General features: G+C 43.0%; 1 protein-coding gene across 3 annotated transcripts in view; it reads right to left on the bottom strand.

Annotated features, from left to right (window-relative positions):
- Positions 1-265: 265 nt before the first annotated feature.
- Positions 266-18,778, bottom strand: part of LOC147615626 (ubiquitin-like-specific protease 1C) — a 63,412-nt gene continuing 44,899 nt past the window's right edge. For 2 of the 3 annotated variants that reach the window (XM_086778149.1, XM_086778148.1), the window contains 7 exons: positions 18,652-18,748; positions 3,045-3,142; positions 2,778-2,903; positions 1,240-1,339; positions 1,041-1,151; positions 855-938; positions 266-736 (listed from right to left, as the gene is read on the bottom strand). In XM_086778149.1, coding sequence (XP_086634275.1) covers positions 707-736; positions 855-938; positions 1,041-1,151; positions 1,240-1,339; positions 2,778-2,903; positions 3,045-3,142; positions 18,652-18,748 — 646 coding nt within the window. In that variant the 3' untranslated portion in view covers positions 266-706. Of the gene's footprint in view, positions 737-854; positions 939-1,040; positions 1,156-1,239; positions 1,340-2,777; positions 2,904-3,044; positions 3,143-18,651; positions 18,749-18,778 lie in introns of those variants that run through there. The other variant, XR_015262612.1, reaches the window with a different exon arrangement.

Raw genomic sequence — 18,778 nt, 5'->3', positions numbered from 1 at the left:
TTTAAATGGGCATTACACGGTATGAACACTGACTTAACTTTTCATTAATGCTTACATTATGTCACTTGAAATTATGAACTTAGTAACTTTTGGTCTCAAAGGCAAGATAACTACCAAATTGAGCTGATTCAATTTACACAACCATACTTCTATTTGCTAGTCATATAGAATTGTAAATCAAATAGAAGCGACCTGCTTAAAGTTTTGAAAACAAGGAGCGTATTGGAACTTCCAAGTCGAGCCAATTCAATTCACACAAGCATACTTCTATACAGTAGCCATATATCTTTGTCAATTGAATATAAGCGACATGCTTAATGTTACACGAGGGGATCATATTGGATGTGAAAGAGTCAACATGCTTGTCCTGGACAGGGAAGACCTTCAAAGCATCTTCAGTCACACCACTTGAATAGCCTCTTTAGAGTACTACACCAAACCCAAAGAGTCCTTTACTGGTTCCCAGTATCCTGCGACTTTACAACAACAAAACATTTCTCTCCAATCAATTGCAACACCAGGAGCTGCATGAGAGTCTACTTGTTTTGATTTGTGGAGAGGAAGACTCGACTTGAGCTGCCCTATTTTATATGGTGTGGCATACTGTCTATTTACGACCACATCAACCCACATACAGTCATGTTCAAGCCAGAAACACTTTCCAAAACTTGCATCCAGCGCCTCCTCCATAACTGAAGTGGTAGCATTAAAACGCTTGGACACGACAACGCTGACGCTAAAAATGAAGGCAGCTAGCCATTAGTCAGCAACAAATCTATGGTGAAGCATAGATTACATGGCACAAAAAGCCAGGTTCACCCAGGTACTCTTTATGCTTCACACTATGGACAAACCTGATCAAAAATACTTTCAAGAAGCTGGAAGATAACATCTCTCAGCTGTGAAGCGTCGCTGGGCTGGAACCAGTTCCGACCAAACTGAATTTTCAAAAATCAGAAAAGAAAAGGAAATTTCAGTGAGGGTCTCTCTTATATCATTGTGAAGACTAAATGCTGCACAAGTCCTTAAAGTGACCTTACCATGTCATCAAGACTACTAGAATCACAATGTGGAGGCACCTGTTGTACAAAACGCTCTATATAATAGAGCACAAATAGGCCGCAATCCCATTCATTGTCTTGCAATGGAACCTGACTTGCAAAAGAAAAGGCCAAGTTATCTAAAAGTAGATTAAGAGACTTAAATGTCCAAACAGCATGTTGACATAAAGAAAACTACCGGAACCCTTTTACAGATGGCCTTTAATGGTTCCACTTGTGTTATGTCCTCAGCATCAAAATTTTCTTGCAACAAACATCTTCGCTCTGCCTCCAAATAACTGCATAAAGCAAGGGCCGACAAAATAGACCCGCACATAAAGCCAAGACATCAGCAGAGTATTTTTTGTCATAGATTTACCAAGGTTCGAACTTATAAACATGCCCTTGCACAACATTTCAGAAGAACTCTATATCAGCAAAACCATAAAGATGAAAATGTGCCTTTTCCACCCCACATGGTATTTCCACTCCAGCCTGGCTAAATCTTATTGGTCTGTAGTTAAGCATTCCTTGTTGTCTTGCTCATGGAGCTCTTCCTCTAATCTCATAGTATGTTGGGCATTTTCCTTACTCTCCTCTGCATCCAGACCCAGAACTGTGGTATGTGGATGAACCTCTACTGAGTGTTAGTCAAATTCCTGCGTAAACGACTCACTGCAGTCTGCATCTAACACTTGACTACGTACAGAGACTTCTGCAGGAGTACCTCTAATTCAAGGCACCTTGTGGTGTGGATCAGAAGTGTCATATCCGTGGGGGCATTGATGCAATGTTGTTGAAGATGTTGATCACGACAATAAAATGTGTGCAACAGGTGACCTTGGCTGATAAAAGAGGCTGATCCCGAATCACAGTCGAAAAGACTACAGCACACCCACATACACACAAAACAGCACATCGGGTCAACGAAACTATGACGACAGATTTAAGCCTAGAAGAAAAACACAGACCTCAACAATTAAGCACCAATGAACAGGCCAGGTGCTTCTATACAAGCTCACTCCTGATGAAGGCATGGCTGCTAAGAATCTCATCTGAGGTTGAACCCTGGTAAGATTTGGTCTCCTCACCTAGATCACTAGTCTCTACCAATGCTTTAAACGAAGCAAGTCGGAAGTGTCCAGCTCTGAACCGTGAGAGTGGCATGCACACACACACACACACACAAACAAACTCTTATCTCATATTCTTCAAAAATGTTTTCGACAAAGTGTTTCGTTTTGTCTGAAGTCTCTGTATTATTTCACGTGGATGGAAGACCACACATCTATGCTCCTTGTACCCTAGACAGAACTAATCGTCACCTACTCCAATTCAACAAAACAATACGCTTCTTGAATCTCGCCCAAAATCACTCAACATATGATGCCATGTTATATCGTGCGACGTGTCATACACCTCAACACTCGATCTGAAGGACTTCTTTTTTTATCTGCTCTCTCTTTACCTCTCTTTGATCCTCACCTTTCCCCTTCCAAAGAATCTGCCTTTTAAAAAAATCGGGCTGATAGCTTTAATGTCCTATGTATATAGCCATCACTCACTCACATCTCCTTTTTGTTTTTTGAACCCCCTCCCCTTCTCTTCCTCCCTTGACAGCCCCGTCCCAGCCCCAGCGAAAACAGAAAATAGAATCTACATGTTCTTAGAATCACCTTTGAAAATTCTTGACTTGGGTTACGTTCAGATGAAAACAAAGAACTAAGCCCTGCCCACCTTTTCAGCATCTTATAGATGTCTTCACTTGAATGTCCAGCTGTTTGAGACATAGAATCCAAATGCAAAATGTAAGGTACTTTTTGCCCTCTAGGAAAGCATATAATTGCCAGACTCCAATGAGAACTGCATAAAGAGAACAAGGGATAGAAATAGAGTGTGATTACTTAACGTTTTGAGTACCAACTTTGCACTTTGGAACTATTTGTTGAACAAAATTTTGGTAATAAGACAGCAAAACAATGCGTGACACAAAAATCCCATTACCTGTCATGTATTGGCATGAGCAAGTACGATTTCTCAAAGATGTTTATTCCCTTTGTCCACTTGTGTAACTTCTCAAAACAGTCATTGCCTTTTGCTTTCTTCCACAAACAGGAAAGCAAAAAGAACCCTAATAAGTTTGATGATATAAATGTTAGTCCTAGCTACACAACCTTCCTTCCATGCAAAGGTTGCCACAATACTTTCAAAAGAGAACAATAGAATGAGGGAATAGCATGATGAAAAGGTCCGTAAAAGAGAGAAGATTCTACAGACAGGTAAAACATGCAAGGAGAGAAAGGAAGAGCGTGCAAGACTCCAAGAGAAACATTCTTAAGGCAAATCTGGTTACTAAATCACCATGAGTTTCTGCACATATAAGAATGACTGGACTTATCAACATGCACCAAACAGCAGCAGGGGCGCGGCGCTGTGGATGTGAACTAACAGTCGCTTTTGCAGGCCTAACATTTGACGATTTAATGTGAGGCTCCACAAATGGATGACCAAAAGTGCAATGCATATATAAACCATTTAAAAATAGAATTCTGTGTGAGACACTGGTGTGCAAAGTAATCATCTATGAGACACTATGTGCGAGTAATGATTTAGGTATTGTAAAGCATACACAAGATTGAATGGGTATATGTATATGTATATGTATATGTATATGCATTTGCATATACATACATATGTATATGTATATGTATATGTACATATGCATATGCTGCTATGTATATATATGTATATGTATATGTATATGTACATATACATAAACATACATGTAGATGTACATATACATATACACACACCCACGCACACACACACACACACACACACATAATAATGCACCCATTTGGGCTTCCTGCCTCTTATATTCACACATGAAAAGTTCTTGTAGTCTCCCCTTGTATCCACCCATTCAGGATTCCAGCATCTTGTACTCGCATGTGAAAAGTTACAACACACCCCTTGTATCCACCCATTCAGGATTCCAGCATCTTGTACTCGCATGTGAAAAGTTACAACACACCCCAATATATACATACATACATAATATGTATGTATGTATGTATGTATGTGTACACATGTATAAACATATAGATACATATACATATATATGTACATGTACATGTACATACACACACACACACACACTTTTTTTTTAGTAATTCTTATATTACCCGTGGGAAACCTCATCACAACGATCACAAACAAAACATCATGATACAAATGAGGTCCCTATATAGGGCCCATGGAATTGACTGCCTAGAAGCAAACAAAGAAGCTCATGTATTGCTGATCGTCTATTTGGTGCAAGTTTCGGCAATCATGTAGAGATTGTCTCAACAAGCGTCGGAAGTAGGTGTATTGATCCAGAGGAATGTGTCCAAAATGCATCTGATTTCTATTTTGCCATATTGTTCACAACGCCCAAAAAGTAGTCCACGCAAAGAATACCCCAAAGTTCGTATATCGTTGTGGAATCCGAGCAAAAAGCCTGAATGTCTTCCCAAAATGAGCTCCCGGGAATCGCGTGCGAAGATACCTGAGAGTCTATCCAGGAGAGCACGAGAGAAATCACAATACCATAACAAATGAGGCACTGTCTCATTGCGCAGCATACAACGGTGACATCTTGCCATAGCAATGTGCCTCTTTTCCAAAAATACACCAACATGCAGAACTCCCACAAAGCATCTCCAAAGGAACAGTCTTTCTTTCAGTGGCAAACCATTTTTCCATATGCTCCTCAAACAACCACCCCACCATCTCTCTCTTTTATGCATTGTCCAAAGCGCATTAGCATGATCTGCAATCCAAGGAGGAGCAAGCATTTTAGCTGTTAGTTCATGTAACCTTGTAGCCTGAGGTGGAGCAACCCGCCAATCCTTCAAACGCTCCTCATGATTCAGCGAAGGCATTGGCTTAAGAGGTTGTAAGAAGGTGCATATGAGATCCCTTAGAGGCATGTGGTGCATGCCTAACCCATACCTCCGGCTTGCTTCGGGAAGGAGATAGCATAGCCTTCATCATTAACCACACCGCCACAAAACGTACACTCTTTTGGGACAGGAAAAAAGCTTTCCGTGGTTCAAGAAGGCCTAACAGAGCACGAAACAGCCTACTCCAATGTATGCTTTCCAGGCGCATGGTGTTTCCAACCTCGGGTGATCTTCCATGCCATTCTGGTTTCTTTGCAATCCATGATTAACCTAGAGCTGAAGAGGCAGCCTGGGATTTGCCCTGTGTAAAGTGCCCATAAACCACCTCCCAGTAGTCGGGGGTCCATGCACCAAATGTGGCGGACTTCAAAGTGTTGCACACAGCTGCTAACATATGTGCCCAAGGCTGTTTTTGAGCTGCAAAATCAGCGAGCAAAGTGGCTTTCCTAGCAAAGACATGAGTATGAAGGTCGAGAATGTTGACATCCCCATGATTTATTGACGTACATAGCTTGTCCTTTCGCAACAGTCTGAGGCCTTTAGTATTGTGCTTGGTTTTCCAAAGTATCTCTAGTATAGCAGGCATGTACTCATCTAAGTGCTTCTTTGGCCAAGCACGCATAGGCAAGAAGAACTGTATATATGCAATGAGAATGGACTACACTATACGGAATCTAACATGTAAGAGCCATGTGGCCTACTTCTAGTACTGCAATTTAGCATTTATTTTTTGCAAAACCCGTTTATTTTTTGCAAAACCCAATCAGCCTTGTGTTTGAACGACGTGTGCCATGCAAGTGGATAAACCAAATGTCTAACCAGGTGATTGGAGGGAACAAGAGCCCCTGGCCACAAGACATTGTACCAAGCTTGTGTCTTGAGAGGGATAATCTTGGATTTTCGGAAATTAATTCGAAGACCTGCAAGTGTACCAACCAGATCCAAGGCATCCATGACAATGCAGAGATCACGAGGATCATCTCGTCACATGAAGAAGGAATCATCTCCATAAGCCCGTGCCACAAAATACTTGCCAGATGGCAATTGAAGACCACGAAGTGCACCTTGCCGAGTAAGATGATCCACATATAGAAGTAGAGGATGAGTTGCTATGGCATATAATAAGGCACTCAAAGGGCATCCTTGACGCACGGACTTACCTAAAGACCAGAGTTCACCATCAAGAATGCATGATGCCTCACTGCCTTGATACACAACCAATACACAAGATCGGACATCTTAATTCCAAAGCCCATCTTGGACATGGTCGCCACAATAAAATCCCATTGCACTGTGTCAAAGGCCTTCTCTATGTTGTCATGTGCAGAGTGGGTATCTACCGTGTGCTATACGCATGCAAGACTAGTTTCGAGGCTTGGGAAAGCTTGGAACTAGGCAGGCTGATTGACGAGCTGAGTTAGGGATATACTAACGGGCGGGCACCCAAGTATGGACGGGCGGGCACCCAAGTGTGGACGCCCGATGACCGGCCAAGAGCCTATAAAAGGGTGGCCAAGGTTAGTTATTGTAACATAGAGAGTCTCGCGAGTTTGTGAGAGCTCTATGGTCTTGGAGCCTGGATCTAGTGCAGACGTGCACCTGCTTTATGCAGCCGAGGCCGGCAGCAACCTCGAGGCCCGCGAGGGCAGCTTCGTGGCGGTATGGGACGTCGCGAGGAGGAGATTGGTCGGTACGTCATCCTAGTTAGCTCAGCTCGTGGCTCGGTGGGGACAGCCAAGACTGTGGGCTCGCCCACGGCTGTCATGGTTGGGAGGTGAGTCAAGCCTGCACCCCCCCTTTGCTTGTTTGTTGTTCGTTTGTTTGCAAGATTCGAGTTTCGAACCAAGATCGATCACGAGGGAAGATCCTTGGGGATTTGACAATGGTATCAGAGCATACCTCGTGAACGAGCAAGTTGGTAGGTAGAGAAGGAGAGGTCGAAGATCGGTATGTGTTAAAAAAGCTTGCTGTTTTTTCTGTGCATACTGCAGTTTTCAGTTTGGTATGTGTTTTTTCTTCATCAAAGAAACCCATGTTGATGATGGGAGATGGTAGTTTTAATAGGGTTGATTGCTTTGCAAAGAAGAGGCCTTGTTGTGCAGTCGCATGAGAGAAAACAGAAAAACAGAAAAAAAAAGCATGATGCTTTTCGTTTCTTTTCGTTGAACGAACGAGAGAGAGAGAGAGAGAGAGAGAGAGAGAGAGAAGCGGTTGAAGCATGTTGGTCGAACGCTGGTGAGCAGGCGTTTGGTCGAGTCGTTTGGTCGAGTCTGTGCAGGCGATAAAGTTGGCAGGCGGCTCAGTGTGCGAGGGCAACCAGCCACGTAGCCAGGCGGCCATTCATACCCAGGCGGCCAGCCAGTTTACGCAGCGCCTAGGCCAGGCGGGCTGGTGCCCAGGCCAGGCCTACGTCGGCGCTTAGGCCAGGCGGGTAGGCAAGTTTGGCAAAGGCCACCCGTGCGCACAGGCGGAGCCGGCTGAAACGCAGCTGCTGGCAGCAGCCGACGGCGGGCAGGGTGGTGCCGGCAGGAAGATTCGCGCACGCAGCCATCGGTGACGTCAAAAGCAAGCACCGGCAGTTCACCAACGGGTTAATCCAGGAGGAGGAAAAAGGAAAAAAACAAAAACGCAAGGAAGCATACGTTTTTAGTGCTTTCGCTTTTGTTTTTTTTAGGGGAGTTTAATTTTTTTTTGAAAGTCCTCCCCTCTCTAAGGTTTCCAAGGTTTTTATTTTTTTTAAGACTTTAGAATATATATATCCATATATATATATATATATATTAAAAAATATATATATATTTATTTATTTATTCAAGAAAAAAAAAGAGAAAAAAAAACACAAAAGCTAAAGCAAAAGCTAAGCCTAGCTTTTGCAGATTTTTGGCTTTTGGGAAACCTTTATAATTCCCCTCACGTGGGCTTCTTGCCACACATCTCTCGAGTTCTCAAGTTCTCAAGTTTTCAAGCTCTCAAACTCTCAAGTTCGCTCGCACTTTCATTGTGCAAAGATCGAATTTTCTCTCCACGTACCCTCTTCACGATGTCGACCCAAGAATCAGAGTTGGAGCCCCTCGTGGAACGCGAAGGCTTGCCGGCTACGGAAGGCACTGATGCCGATCTTTTTGACGAGTTTGTGTCAAAATCAGATTTCCAAGAGTTCAAAGTAGCTCTCGAAGCTTCTTCGACGGAACGTCAGGCACAAATCGCAGCCCAGATGCAGGCTTTGCAGAACTCCATCGCTCTATTGACCACTACCCTCTCTACTTTTTCGGGAATGGATACCTTGGCTTCTGCTTTAGGCCCCAATATTACTCCGGAACCGTTCGGGGGCGAGCAAAAGCAGCGAACCAAGGAGATCGTGGACACTTGGCTACACAAGTGGCAAGTTCACTTTCAGTTTCATCCATATGATGATGGAAAGAAGATACAGTTAGCAGCAGGTTTCCTGCCTGGCAAAGCTTTGCTTTGGTGGAAGGAACTGAACCCAAAGCCAATGACTTGGGCGCAATTTGAAGATATTTTCAAGAAAGAATTCCTCAAGAAAGAGGATGACTACGATGTTGTTGCCCGGTTTTCAGCTTTGACCATGACCTCGCAGCACCTCACTTATGAGGTCTACCTCCAGAAGTTTCGTGACTTGCAGATGAAGGCTACAAAGATGGATCCCACTACTCTTTTGGGGTTTTTCGTAGCTGGTTTACCCGACTCGTACCGTTTACAGGTTAAAAATAATAAATGTAAAACTTTGGACGAGGCCATTCATTCAGCTCGTATCTATGATGATACGATGGTCTCGTTACCGAGCAGGGGAACAAGCATAAAAGAAAGTTCTCCGCACCTATGGCTAACACGAATGAAGGCAAGTCTTCGGACCAACCTTCGAAGAATTCCAGTTCGACACCAGCGAAGAAGAAACGACTCCTTAGGGCTTTGAAGCTCAAGAAGGACGGACGTTGTTTTATCTGCGAAGAAAAAGGACACATGCGTAATGAGTGCCCGAAGCAAAAGGGTACCAAGTCAAACGCAGGACCCAAGCCAAAGATAGCTAACCAGTTGTCTTTGACAGGTACGTCAATTACTGTACTTTCTCGCCCTAGTACTTGTTCTAATTGTCTGTTCAATTCTAAGGTATTTGGCATGCATGATCTTCTCCGAGTTTATGGAGAAGTAAATGGCCATAAAATTCACATTCTTTTAGACCCTGGCAGTTCGCATAACTTTGTTAACTACAAACTTGTGCAGAAATTGAGTCTTGATACGACACTCAACGACCATACCTATGAGGTACGTCTACCTGCGGGCAGACAAGTTTGGGATCGCAAGGTGGAGATGCTTCCAATCCAGATTCAGGACTACAAAGATACTCTGGAATGCTATGTCATGCATCTAGAAAATGTAGACTTGTTATTAGAGATTGAGTGGTTTAAGACTCTTGATGTCCAGATAGATTGGTCTAGTCATATTTTTTCTTTTCAGCATAGGGACACCAAGTATAGTATTTTAGGTGATTGTATCCATCCCTCTCAGGGACCTCTTGTAAATACAATTGATTTTGGAAATATAATGGATTCTTCTTTGTATACCGCTTTCCATTGTGTATTGATTCCACTTTCTTCTTTTCTCATCCCTTCATTGGATGTGAATGAATTAAGTGTGTTTGAAAGCAAAGAATTACAGAAGATACTTGATTCGTTTCAAGATGTATTTCCTAAGGAATTGCCATCGGGTTTACCACCTGAACGGGCAGTAGATCATCGTATTGACTTGATCCCTGGTGCTCATCCTGTGAGTATTCCACCTTATAGGATGAGCCAAGCTGAGGAAGATGAGTTGGCTAAACAACTCGAAGATTATTTAAGGATGGGCCAGATCCGTCCAAGTAAATCACCTTGGGGTGCACCTGTGTTGCTTAGGAGAAAGAAGGACAATACTTGGAGAATGTGTATAGATTACAAGAGATTGAACAAGTTGACAATTAAGAACCGTTATCCTCTCCCTAGATCAGATGACCTAATTGACCGGTTAGCAAAAGCGAAATATTTCACGAAGATAGATTTGCGTACTGGCTATCACCAGATACGTATTCATGAAAGGCATGTCGAAAGAACCGCCTTTCGGACTAGGTATGGCCATTACGAGTTTCTCGTATTACCTTTTGGGTTAACCAATGCTCCAGCCACTTTCCAGCAAATGATGAACGATCTTTTTCGGGAACATTTGGGGAAATTTGTGGTGGTGTTCCTGGATGATATTTTGATTTATAGTCGTACTCTTGAGGATCATGTCAGACACCTCACGACTGTCTTATCTATTTTAAGACAGAATCGACTATATGCTAAATTGAGTAAATGTGAGTTCTTTATGACCGACATCATTTACTTGGGACACAAGATCACTAGAGATGGATTGAGCATTGACTATGACCGAGTTCAGAAGGTTTTGGACTGGCCTATACCGCGAACAGTGAAACAACTTCGTTCTTTTCTCGGTTTTGTAGTTTTTCTTAGGAAATCTGTACGGGATTACTCTCAGCTCACACTACCGATGACCGACTTATTGAAAGGTCGTGGACGTAAGTCCAATCAGCCTATCACTTGGAATAACGATTTGGATATGGCCTTCAGACTTTTGAAAGATAAAGTCAAGGAAGCACCTATCTTAGCACTACCTGATCCTAGTCGGCCTTATGTTCTTGAAACTGATGCCAGTGACTATGCTATCGGGGCTGCTTTATTTCAAGATGGTAGACCGGTTGCTTTTGAAAGTAAAAAGCTAGACGACACTCAATCTCGTTGGCCAACCCTTGAGAAGGAGCTTTATGCTGTGATTCATGCTCTCAAGGTTTGGAGACATTATTTATATGGCTCCAAGTTTGTGGTATTGACTGATCATCAGTCAATCAAGTATGTGTGTGATGCGGATGATTTGAGAGGAAGGAAAGCTCGTTGGACAGAGTTAATGCAAGATTTTGATTTTGAGATCCGTTATCGGAAGGGGTCCATGAATAATATTGCAGATGCGCTTAGTCGGATTAGAGAGGTGAATACTTTGTCGTTCACCGAGATTTCTACTGACTTATTTCAGTCATTGAGAGGGCTTTGCAGGACTGATAGTTATTTTGGTCCATTTTGGCAGAAGATCCAGGACAGGAGCTCATTGATTGACCAAGACTCGGTGACTCAGCAGTCTACTATTCAGGCTGCAGGAGGTCAGTGGATGATTCGGAATGGTTTACTATTCCGTAATGACAAAATTTGTGTACCACAGATCCCGGACATTAGGTCCAAGATTCCGAGGGAGTGTCACGACGCCCCTTCTGCTGGACACCCTGGGGTACACAGGACACTATCATTAGTGAAACACACTTTTTATTGGCCGAAGATGAAAGGGTATGTAGAAGATTATGTTCTCAAGTGTCAGATTTGTCAGGCAAATAAAGCTGAACGCTTTAGACAGGCTGGGTTGTTGCATCCTTTGCAAATCCCAGGTAATAAATGGGAAAGTATTTCCATGGATTTTATTACCGGATTGCCAAGAACACATCAAGGCCACGATTCTATTTGGGTTGTGGTAGATCGCTTGACAAAGATAGCTAGATTTTTACCGACCCGGAAGAATATTACAGCTACGCAATTAGCTCGGCAGTTTATCGAGCAATTGTTTAGACTGTACGGGTTACCGCAGGACATAGTCAGTGATAGGGACTCTAAGTTTACGAGTGACTTTTGGAAACTTGTTTTCGAGAAGTTGGAAACAACTTTGAATTTGAGTTCCTCAGATCATCCTCAATCTGATGGCCAGACTGAAAGAGTGAATCAGATTTTGGAGGATATGCTTCGAGCATATGTATCCAAAAGACAGAGTTCATGGGAGGATTATCTTCCTATGTTAGAATTTGCATATACTAAGCATACGAGTACAGGGTTTAGTCCTTTCATGCTTATGTATGGTTTTCAACCAAGATCACCTGTTACAGTAGGATTCTCAGGACTTCAGCATGATGCAGCACGTAATTTTTTGCAAGATATACAGGAAATGTTACAAGTTGCAAAGGAATCTATTAGAAGTGCTCAAGACCGAGACAGGTTTTATTCTAATAGACATCGTTCACCTAGAGAGTTCTCTGAAGGAACGATGGTGTATTTGCGAGTTCCGAAAGATTCCGAGACTTTACGGACAGGTAGATCTTCGAAATTATCCCTTAGATACTGTGGACCATTTCGTGTTACACGACGGATTGGTTCAGTTGCATATGAATTGGATTTGCCTTCTCATGTGAAAGTTCATCCTGTATTTCATGTCAGTAGACTTAAGGAAGTACTGGGTGGAGCAGATCAGTTAGTTACTCCTCAAGAAATTATAGATGTCCAGGACATGACATTTGTTCCGCACGAACCTGAAAAGATTCTTGGCTTTCGTGAACGAATTGCGTCATACGCTTATCACGGAATACAAGATCAAGTGGAAGGATCGTGTTGAGGAGGACGCTACATGGGAGACATTGACTTCTCTTCAGAGAGATTGCCCTAGCTTTTTAGTGAGCTCAGGAGTGAGCTCTTAGAGGAAGGGGAGTATGTCATGTGCACAGTGGGTATCTACCGTGTGCTATACGCATGCAAGACTAGTTTCGAGGCTTGGGGAAGCTTGGAACTAGGCAGGCTGATTGACGAGCTGAGTTAGGGATATACTAACGGGCGGGCACCCAAGTATGGACGGGCGGGCGGCCAAGTGTGGACGCCCGATGACCGGCCAAGAGCCTATAAAAGGGTGGCCAAGGTTAGTTATTGTAACATAGAGAGTCTCGCGAGTTTGTGAGAGCTCTATGGTCTTGGAGCCTGGATCTAGTGCAAACGTGCACCTGCTTTATGCAGCCGAGGCCGGCAGCAACCTCGAGGCCCGCGAGGGCAGCTTCGTGGCGGTATGGGACGTCGCGAGGAGGAGATTGGTCGGTACATCATCCTAGTTAGCTCAGCTCGTGGCTCGGTGGGGACAGCCAAGACTGTGGGCTCGCCCACGGCTGTCATGGTTGGGAGGTGAGTCAGGCCTGCACCCCCCCTTTGCTTGTTTGTTGTTCGTTTGTTTGCAGGATTCGAGTTTCGAACCAAGATCGATCACGAGGGAAGATCCTTGGGGATTTGACATATGTCCACTTACAAAATAAGCACGTCTTGTTTTGTATATTTTGCATATTCAACCCCAATGTAGGCATTTGCAATGTTCTCCGTTATATGTCAACGCAGGACAAAACCATATCGCGCCTCGTGTAAGCCTGCAGAAAGTACCCCTTTTACCCTGTTGACCAACATTTTGGCGACCAACTTGTAAACTACAAGCATTAGAGTTATTGGCCGCCAATCAGCAAAGGTCTCACACAAGCTTTTTTTTTTGGGAGAAGTTTTACAAGCCCTTCTTTCCATGATTGGGACATTTTCCAAGTACACCAAGCATCATTTATCATAAAAAACAACACATGTTTGAGATCATCCCAGCAGTGCAAGAAGAATTCCACAATTAAACCATCCCAACCTGGAGATTTCAAAGTGCCCAAATGTTTTATTGCCTCTTGCAATTCTTCCTCAGTGAAGCATTGTTCCATAGAGAGTGCCTCTTCCTGGGATACTATGCATGAAACATGAGAGAGACACTGCCTGAACTTGCGCATTAGCAGGACCTGCAGTAGCAAAGACATGCGCATAGTGGACACACACTCATCAGCCAATTGTTGTTTGGAACATGTCCAAGTTTGCGTCGAGATCTTGACGCGTTTAATGGTGTCTTTTTGGCATTCAAAATGTAAGCTTTTAAAGGAATCCTTTGAAGAGCATCCCTTATCCTTAAATGGCCATTGTCTAGCTTTGACTTGCCATTTTTGTAGCTTCCGTCTGTTATTTTCAACAAGAACATGTTTTGCACTGTATAAATCCTCCTCTTCACACACCGAAAAATTCCTCATGTAAGCAAGCTCCACCAGAGCTTGACAAGTTCCTTTTGCATTATGGACTTTGTTTTTCTTCATGCATATACCAATGACCATAGTCTCTAATGATGAGTTGGATCCTCTGAACAAAACAATACCAAGCCACATCCGTACTTTCCAGTATTTGCAACTTAAGCGGTGTAATGACCTCTTTGACCAAATTACGAAAAATGTCATGCGAGAGGTAATGGTTATTGATGAGAAGCGGACGACGGTGGTACAAAGGACAATCATCTAATTGCAATCCGAAGTATAGCCTCATCCACAGTGGTACATGATCAGATAACACTTGTGAGTGATCCACCCAAATTTTACATATCAAATCATCATATTGATCCGCATGTAATAAATACCATCTATCCAGGCGAGCTCGATATTGAGAAAAAGCCCTATGGTGGAAAGTGAATCCAAACACCCTAGGGCATATTTGAGTCCACAACTCAACAACCTGTAAAGTATTTATCATTGCATTCCAACCGAACCTCTCATAAGCTAGCGTATGCAAATGTCCAGAAGACAAGTTATCCCCTTACTGAGGGGCATTGTTAAAATTCCCAAACAAGAAAGCATTATGAAGCCAAGGGTAGTGACCAATCTCCGCCCATAACGTTGCTCTCTTGGCTGAAGCAATTAGCGCATAAAGAGCTACATCTCCGCATTAATCAGACATTGAACCACCAACCAACGACCACCCGGATCATTATGCACTAAAACCAAACAAGGAAACTCCTGAATATTCACCAAGCACAGACACACACACATAAATGTGTGTGTGTGTGTGTGTGTGTGTGTGTGTGTGTGTGTGGGAGAGAGAGAGAGAGAGAGAGAGAGAGAGAGATGTATATATATATATATATTGTATGTATGTATATATATATATACCTAGATGAATCTAGGAGCATGTCCCAAATTCACCATTTAGGAACGTGCATGTTATATACTCATGCTAGTCAACCCACAAGACTATATAACTATCAACTCCATTATGCATAGTATGGACTAGATACTACGACATCCCCACTAACGTCATCAAAAGAAATCTGCATGTCTGCTAGTACAACAAAAAGGTATACCGACAAAAAGTTCAGCCAGGATGGGAGGAAATATATAGCCTAGAGGTAGTCAATGCTAACATTATCTATGGACCCTAGGCAAAAGAATGTCCAAGATGGATACTTTTGAAATTGACTGAGAGGCCACATGTCACAATTGGGCAATGCCCAATGAGGAGAAAGCATGGGCCGAGAATAGATAAGAGGCAAGAGGATCGCACTATGGATACTTTTAAGATTGATTGAAAGGCCCCATGTCGCCATTGGGCAAGGCCCAATGAGGAGACCAGGACAAAGCATGGGCAGAGAAAAGATAAGTGGCAAGAGGATCGCACTTGTTGGTTTCTAATGTAAAACGTAAGGTGAAATGAGGACAACACTTTACTAAAAGCACCATAAAAAGCAAAAGAATGGACGAGAGTTCGAGAAAGGTCTGGAGGCATGCCTTGCCATCCTATTGGGTCCCTCTAGACTCACCTTGGATCCACTCTAGCAAACGCCTCAAAACAGAGATTCTACTAACCTGTTTCAAGAGGTCCTTACGTCCAAGCAAATTTCAAGAGGTCCTTATGCCCAAGCAAGTTTCAAATCATCAGATCCATCATCCATGGCATAGAGTAAGTGCTATGACATTACAACTCACGTCATCAGTGCCTAAGAGTACATGCAAGTTCATGCATAAAGGATATGACACACTAGCAGACAAATCTTCATAGATAAACCATCTGAGTTTCTATTACTTCTCCAGAGGTGAAGGGCAAAGTCAACGATTGTCACCATTTTGGGCATCTCCAAAATTCATGTGTGGATGGGCTTTGGATGCCCAAAAGATCAAGAATGTACAAGCTTTGGGAATGGGAGATTATCCAGTATAGAGGGCCAAGTGTTCGTAGCATGGTCCAGGCTTGGTCACATAAAACAGGCTTTGGAGCTCAAGTGTCAAGTGCAAAGTATGTATGGTGAACTCTTGAGGATTTGGGCAATGAAATCCTACATGGTGATTACATGTATTTCTCATGTGGTGAAACACAAAGAGATCATCTCCTAAATTTTAGGAAAAGTTGCTATTTTTGGCAACCTCCTATGGAATTTTCATTCACGTCATAACCTCCAAAATTCGGCAGAGATTGAGGATTGCCAAAGAGCCATTGTGAAATTAGCTATCATTTGGGATATTTTTAGAGCGGAAGATTGTGGCATTTTTTGCCTTTGGATTTGGGACATGTGGCTGATAAAAGGATAAGCGTCCTCACACTTGTCAATTCAGCTCTACACATGGCATTGTAGCATTTTCTTGCTTATTTCAACATGGCAGTCATCTCTTGAGTGAGTTTGAGCTTCAAGTAGGTTTTTGAAGGCTGAAAACTCTGATTTTTCACCATTTCTCTTCTTTTCTAAGCCCACCATAGCCATATCCAGTTTGGGGAAGATGATTTTCACTACTCTACACCATCTTGCACACCCCGGATGGCTGTTTTTCAGCAAAACAATCCTAAAGCTTACTTAAATTTCTGGTTTTATGCGACATACAGGCTGTTATACTGGTTTATTCGCTCATGGATGAGCCACATGTGCTGGTCTACAAGTTTATGAGCTCATGAATGAGCCACATGTGCTGGTCTATAGGTTTATGAGCTCGTGAATGAGCCACATGGATTAGTTTACAGGTTTATGTGCTTGTGGAAGAGCCATATGGGCTGTCATACAAGTTTATGCGCGTGGAAGAGCCATGTGGCCTGTTATACATGTTTGTGCACCTATGGAAGGACATGTTGGATAGCCATATTGAATGAAGGACAAGTTTATGGGTTTTTTTTTTAGGAAAAGAGACTTCTGTTAAGTATGAAAAAAGGCATACAACAATCACGGCTATAAGCCGGAATAGATAGAATCACCCCAATATGTAAGGTGATCTCAACCACTCAGGACCTTCATGGTGCCATGAAAGACCTGTGGGACTAGAGGAAAAGAAAATGCCATGGTCCGGACTCCCACTCCCGCATAAATACAACGCGCTTTGCTTGCACGGAACGAGAGGACCCCTGAATACGAACCCAAGTAGCCATGAGAGTATGGATGATATCACTCCATATAATGCATTGAGACTCAAAAACATAGACACCCTCAATAGCCTCCGTGCATCTAGCTTTCCAAATATGCCATGTTGTAAAACTGGCGACAATCTCCCGACTAGTGTCAATCCTCTGTCTGGGGGGTGTATAATGTGAGTGAGGGGCATCTTGCAACAATGGAAATAAAGTATCGCAAGGGTAGCCTGAATCGTGTGGCGGATGCCTTGAGTAGAATTGGGGAGGTGAACTCTTTGAGCTTCATCGAGATCAGGGCTGGCTTTATGACTCCCTAAGAGGGCTATGTGAGACCGACGATCATTTTAGTCGGTAGTGGAAGCAGAACAGGCAGAGAGCTCCATAGCATTTAGACCAAGACTCAGGAATCATGCTATCCATGATTGTGGCACGTGGTCCGTTCCTTATCCGGAATGGATTGCTGTTCCGGAATGAGAAGGTTTGTGTACCGGATAACGTTGAGATTAGGAAAAGGATCCTATATGAATGCCATGATGCTCTTACAACGGATCATCCACGGGTACAACAAACCTATGATTTAGTAAAACGGACATTTTACTGCCTAAGATGAAGGCGTATGTTCATGACTATGTGGTAAAGTGTCGTCAATGTCAAGTGAATAAGGCTGAACATCTTAGGACTCGAGGTATGTTACATCCTCTAGAGATTCCAGGAGGTAAATGGGAGAGTATTACCATGGACTTCATTGTAGGTTTGCTATGGATCAACAAAGGGCATGATGCTATCTGGGTGGTGGTAGACAGAGTGACGAAGATGGCACAAAAGTGACAGTGAAGACAACCGAATTAGTGCAAAAGTTTGTTGAGCACCTTTTCATGTTGTACGGACTGCCTTTTGATATAGTTAGTGATGGAGACTCCAAGTTTTCTGGACATTTCTAGCAGCTAGTTTTCCAGAGATTGGTAACTATGCTGAGTATGAGTTCCTCTGATTCGCCCTCTCTGTTTGCCCATCAGACTAAGGATGATCAGATTTTGGAGGATATGCTACCCTAACTCTGTTGGGTTAGTCCCTAACCCCAAGGGTTAGTGCTAGGTACGTAACACCAATGAAATGTTCAGCCTGGATGAGTGGGCTATGCCCAATAAATGAAGCACCAGCCTAGGTAAAAGAATGTCCAAGACGTAGTTTTTTAATAATGATTGAAAGGCCACATGTCACCATTGGGCAAGGCCCAACGAGAGAAAACCTGGACAAAGCATGGACCGACAATAGATAAGCGGCAAGAGGATCGCACTTATTGGTCTCTCATCCCTTGCTCTTGCTTGCATCACCCTGCTAATATGGCATTTCCCAGCTTTGGCCATGTCCATATTGTCATCATCCCCATGTCCATAAAAGAATGGAGTAATTTCACCCTCTCATCACATTAGCCTTGCTACCTCAATGCAATACCACTTCCCTAATAGCGTCTCAAATAAACATACTACATGACTCAACCTACTAAATTTTCATAAAAACCAGTTCTAGTTAATGGCATTAATGACAGAACACGCCTCTAATCCTTGAGGAGGTAAGGCATCATACCTTTCCTGATGTGAGCTTTTTATAAAAGAAGCAACTGAAAAAATGAAAATGTTGCAATTTCTCTTTTTGCTCTGAAAAAAATTGTATCTGAATGTGCCTACAAGAAGAAATAGGCTACATCACTAGT

This window comes from Cibotium barometz, chromosome 39 (assembly GCF_041138505.1).
Source record: "Cibotium barometz isolate CiBa-2024 chromosome 39, ASM4113850v1, whole genome shotgun sequence".
In the NCBI taxonomy this organism is placed as follows: Eukaryota; Viridiplantae; Streptophyta; class Polypodiopsida; order Cyatheales; family Cibotiaceae; genus Cibotium; species Cibotium barometz.
This window is presented reverse-complemented; position numbering and strand designations above follow the sequence as displayed.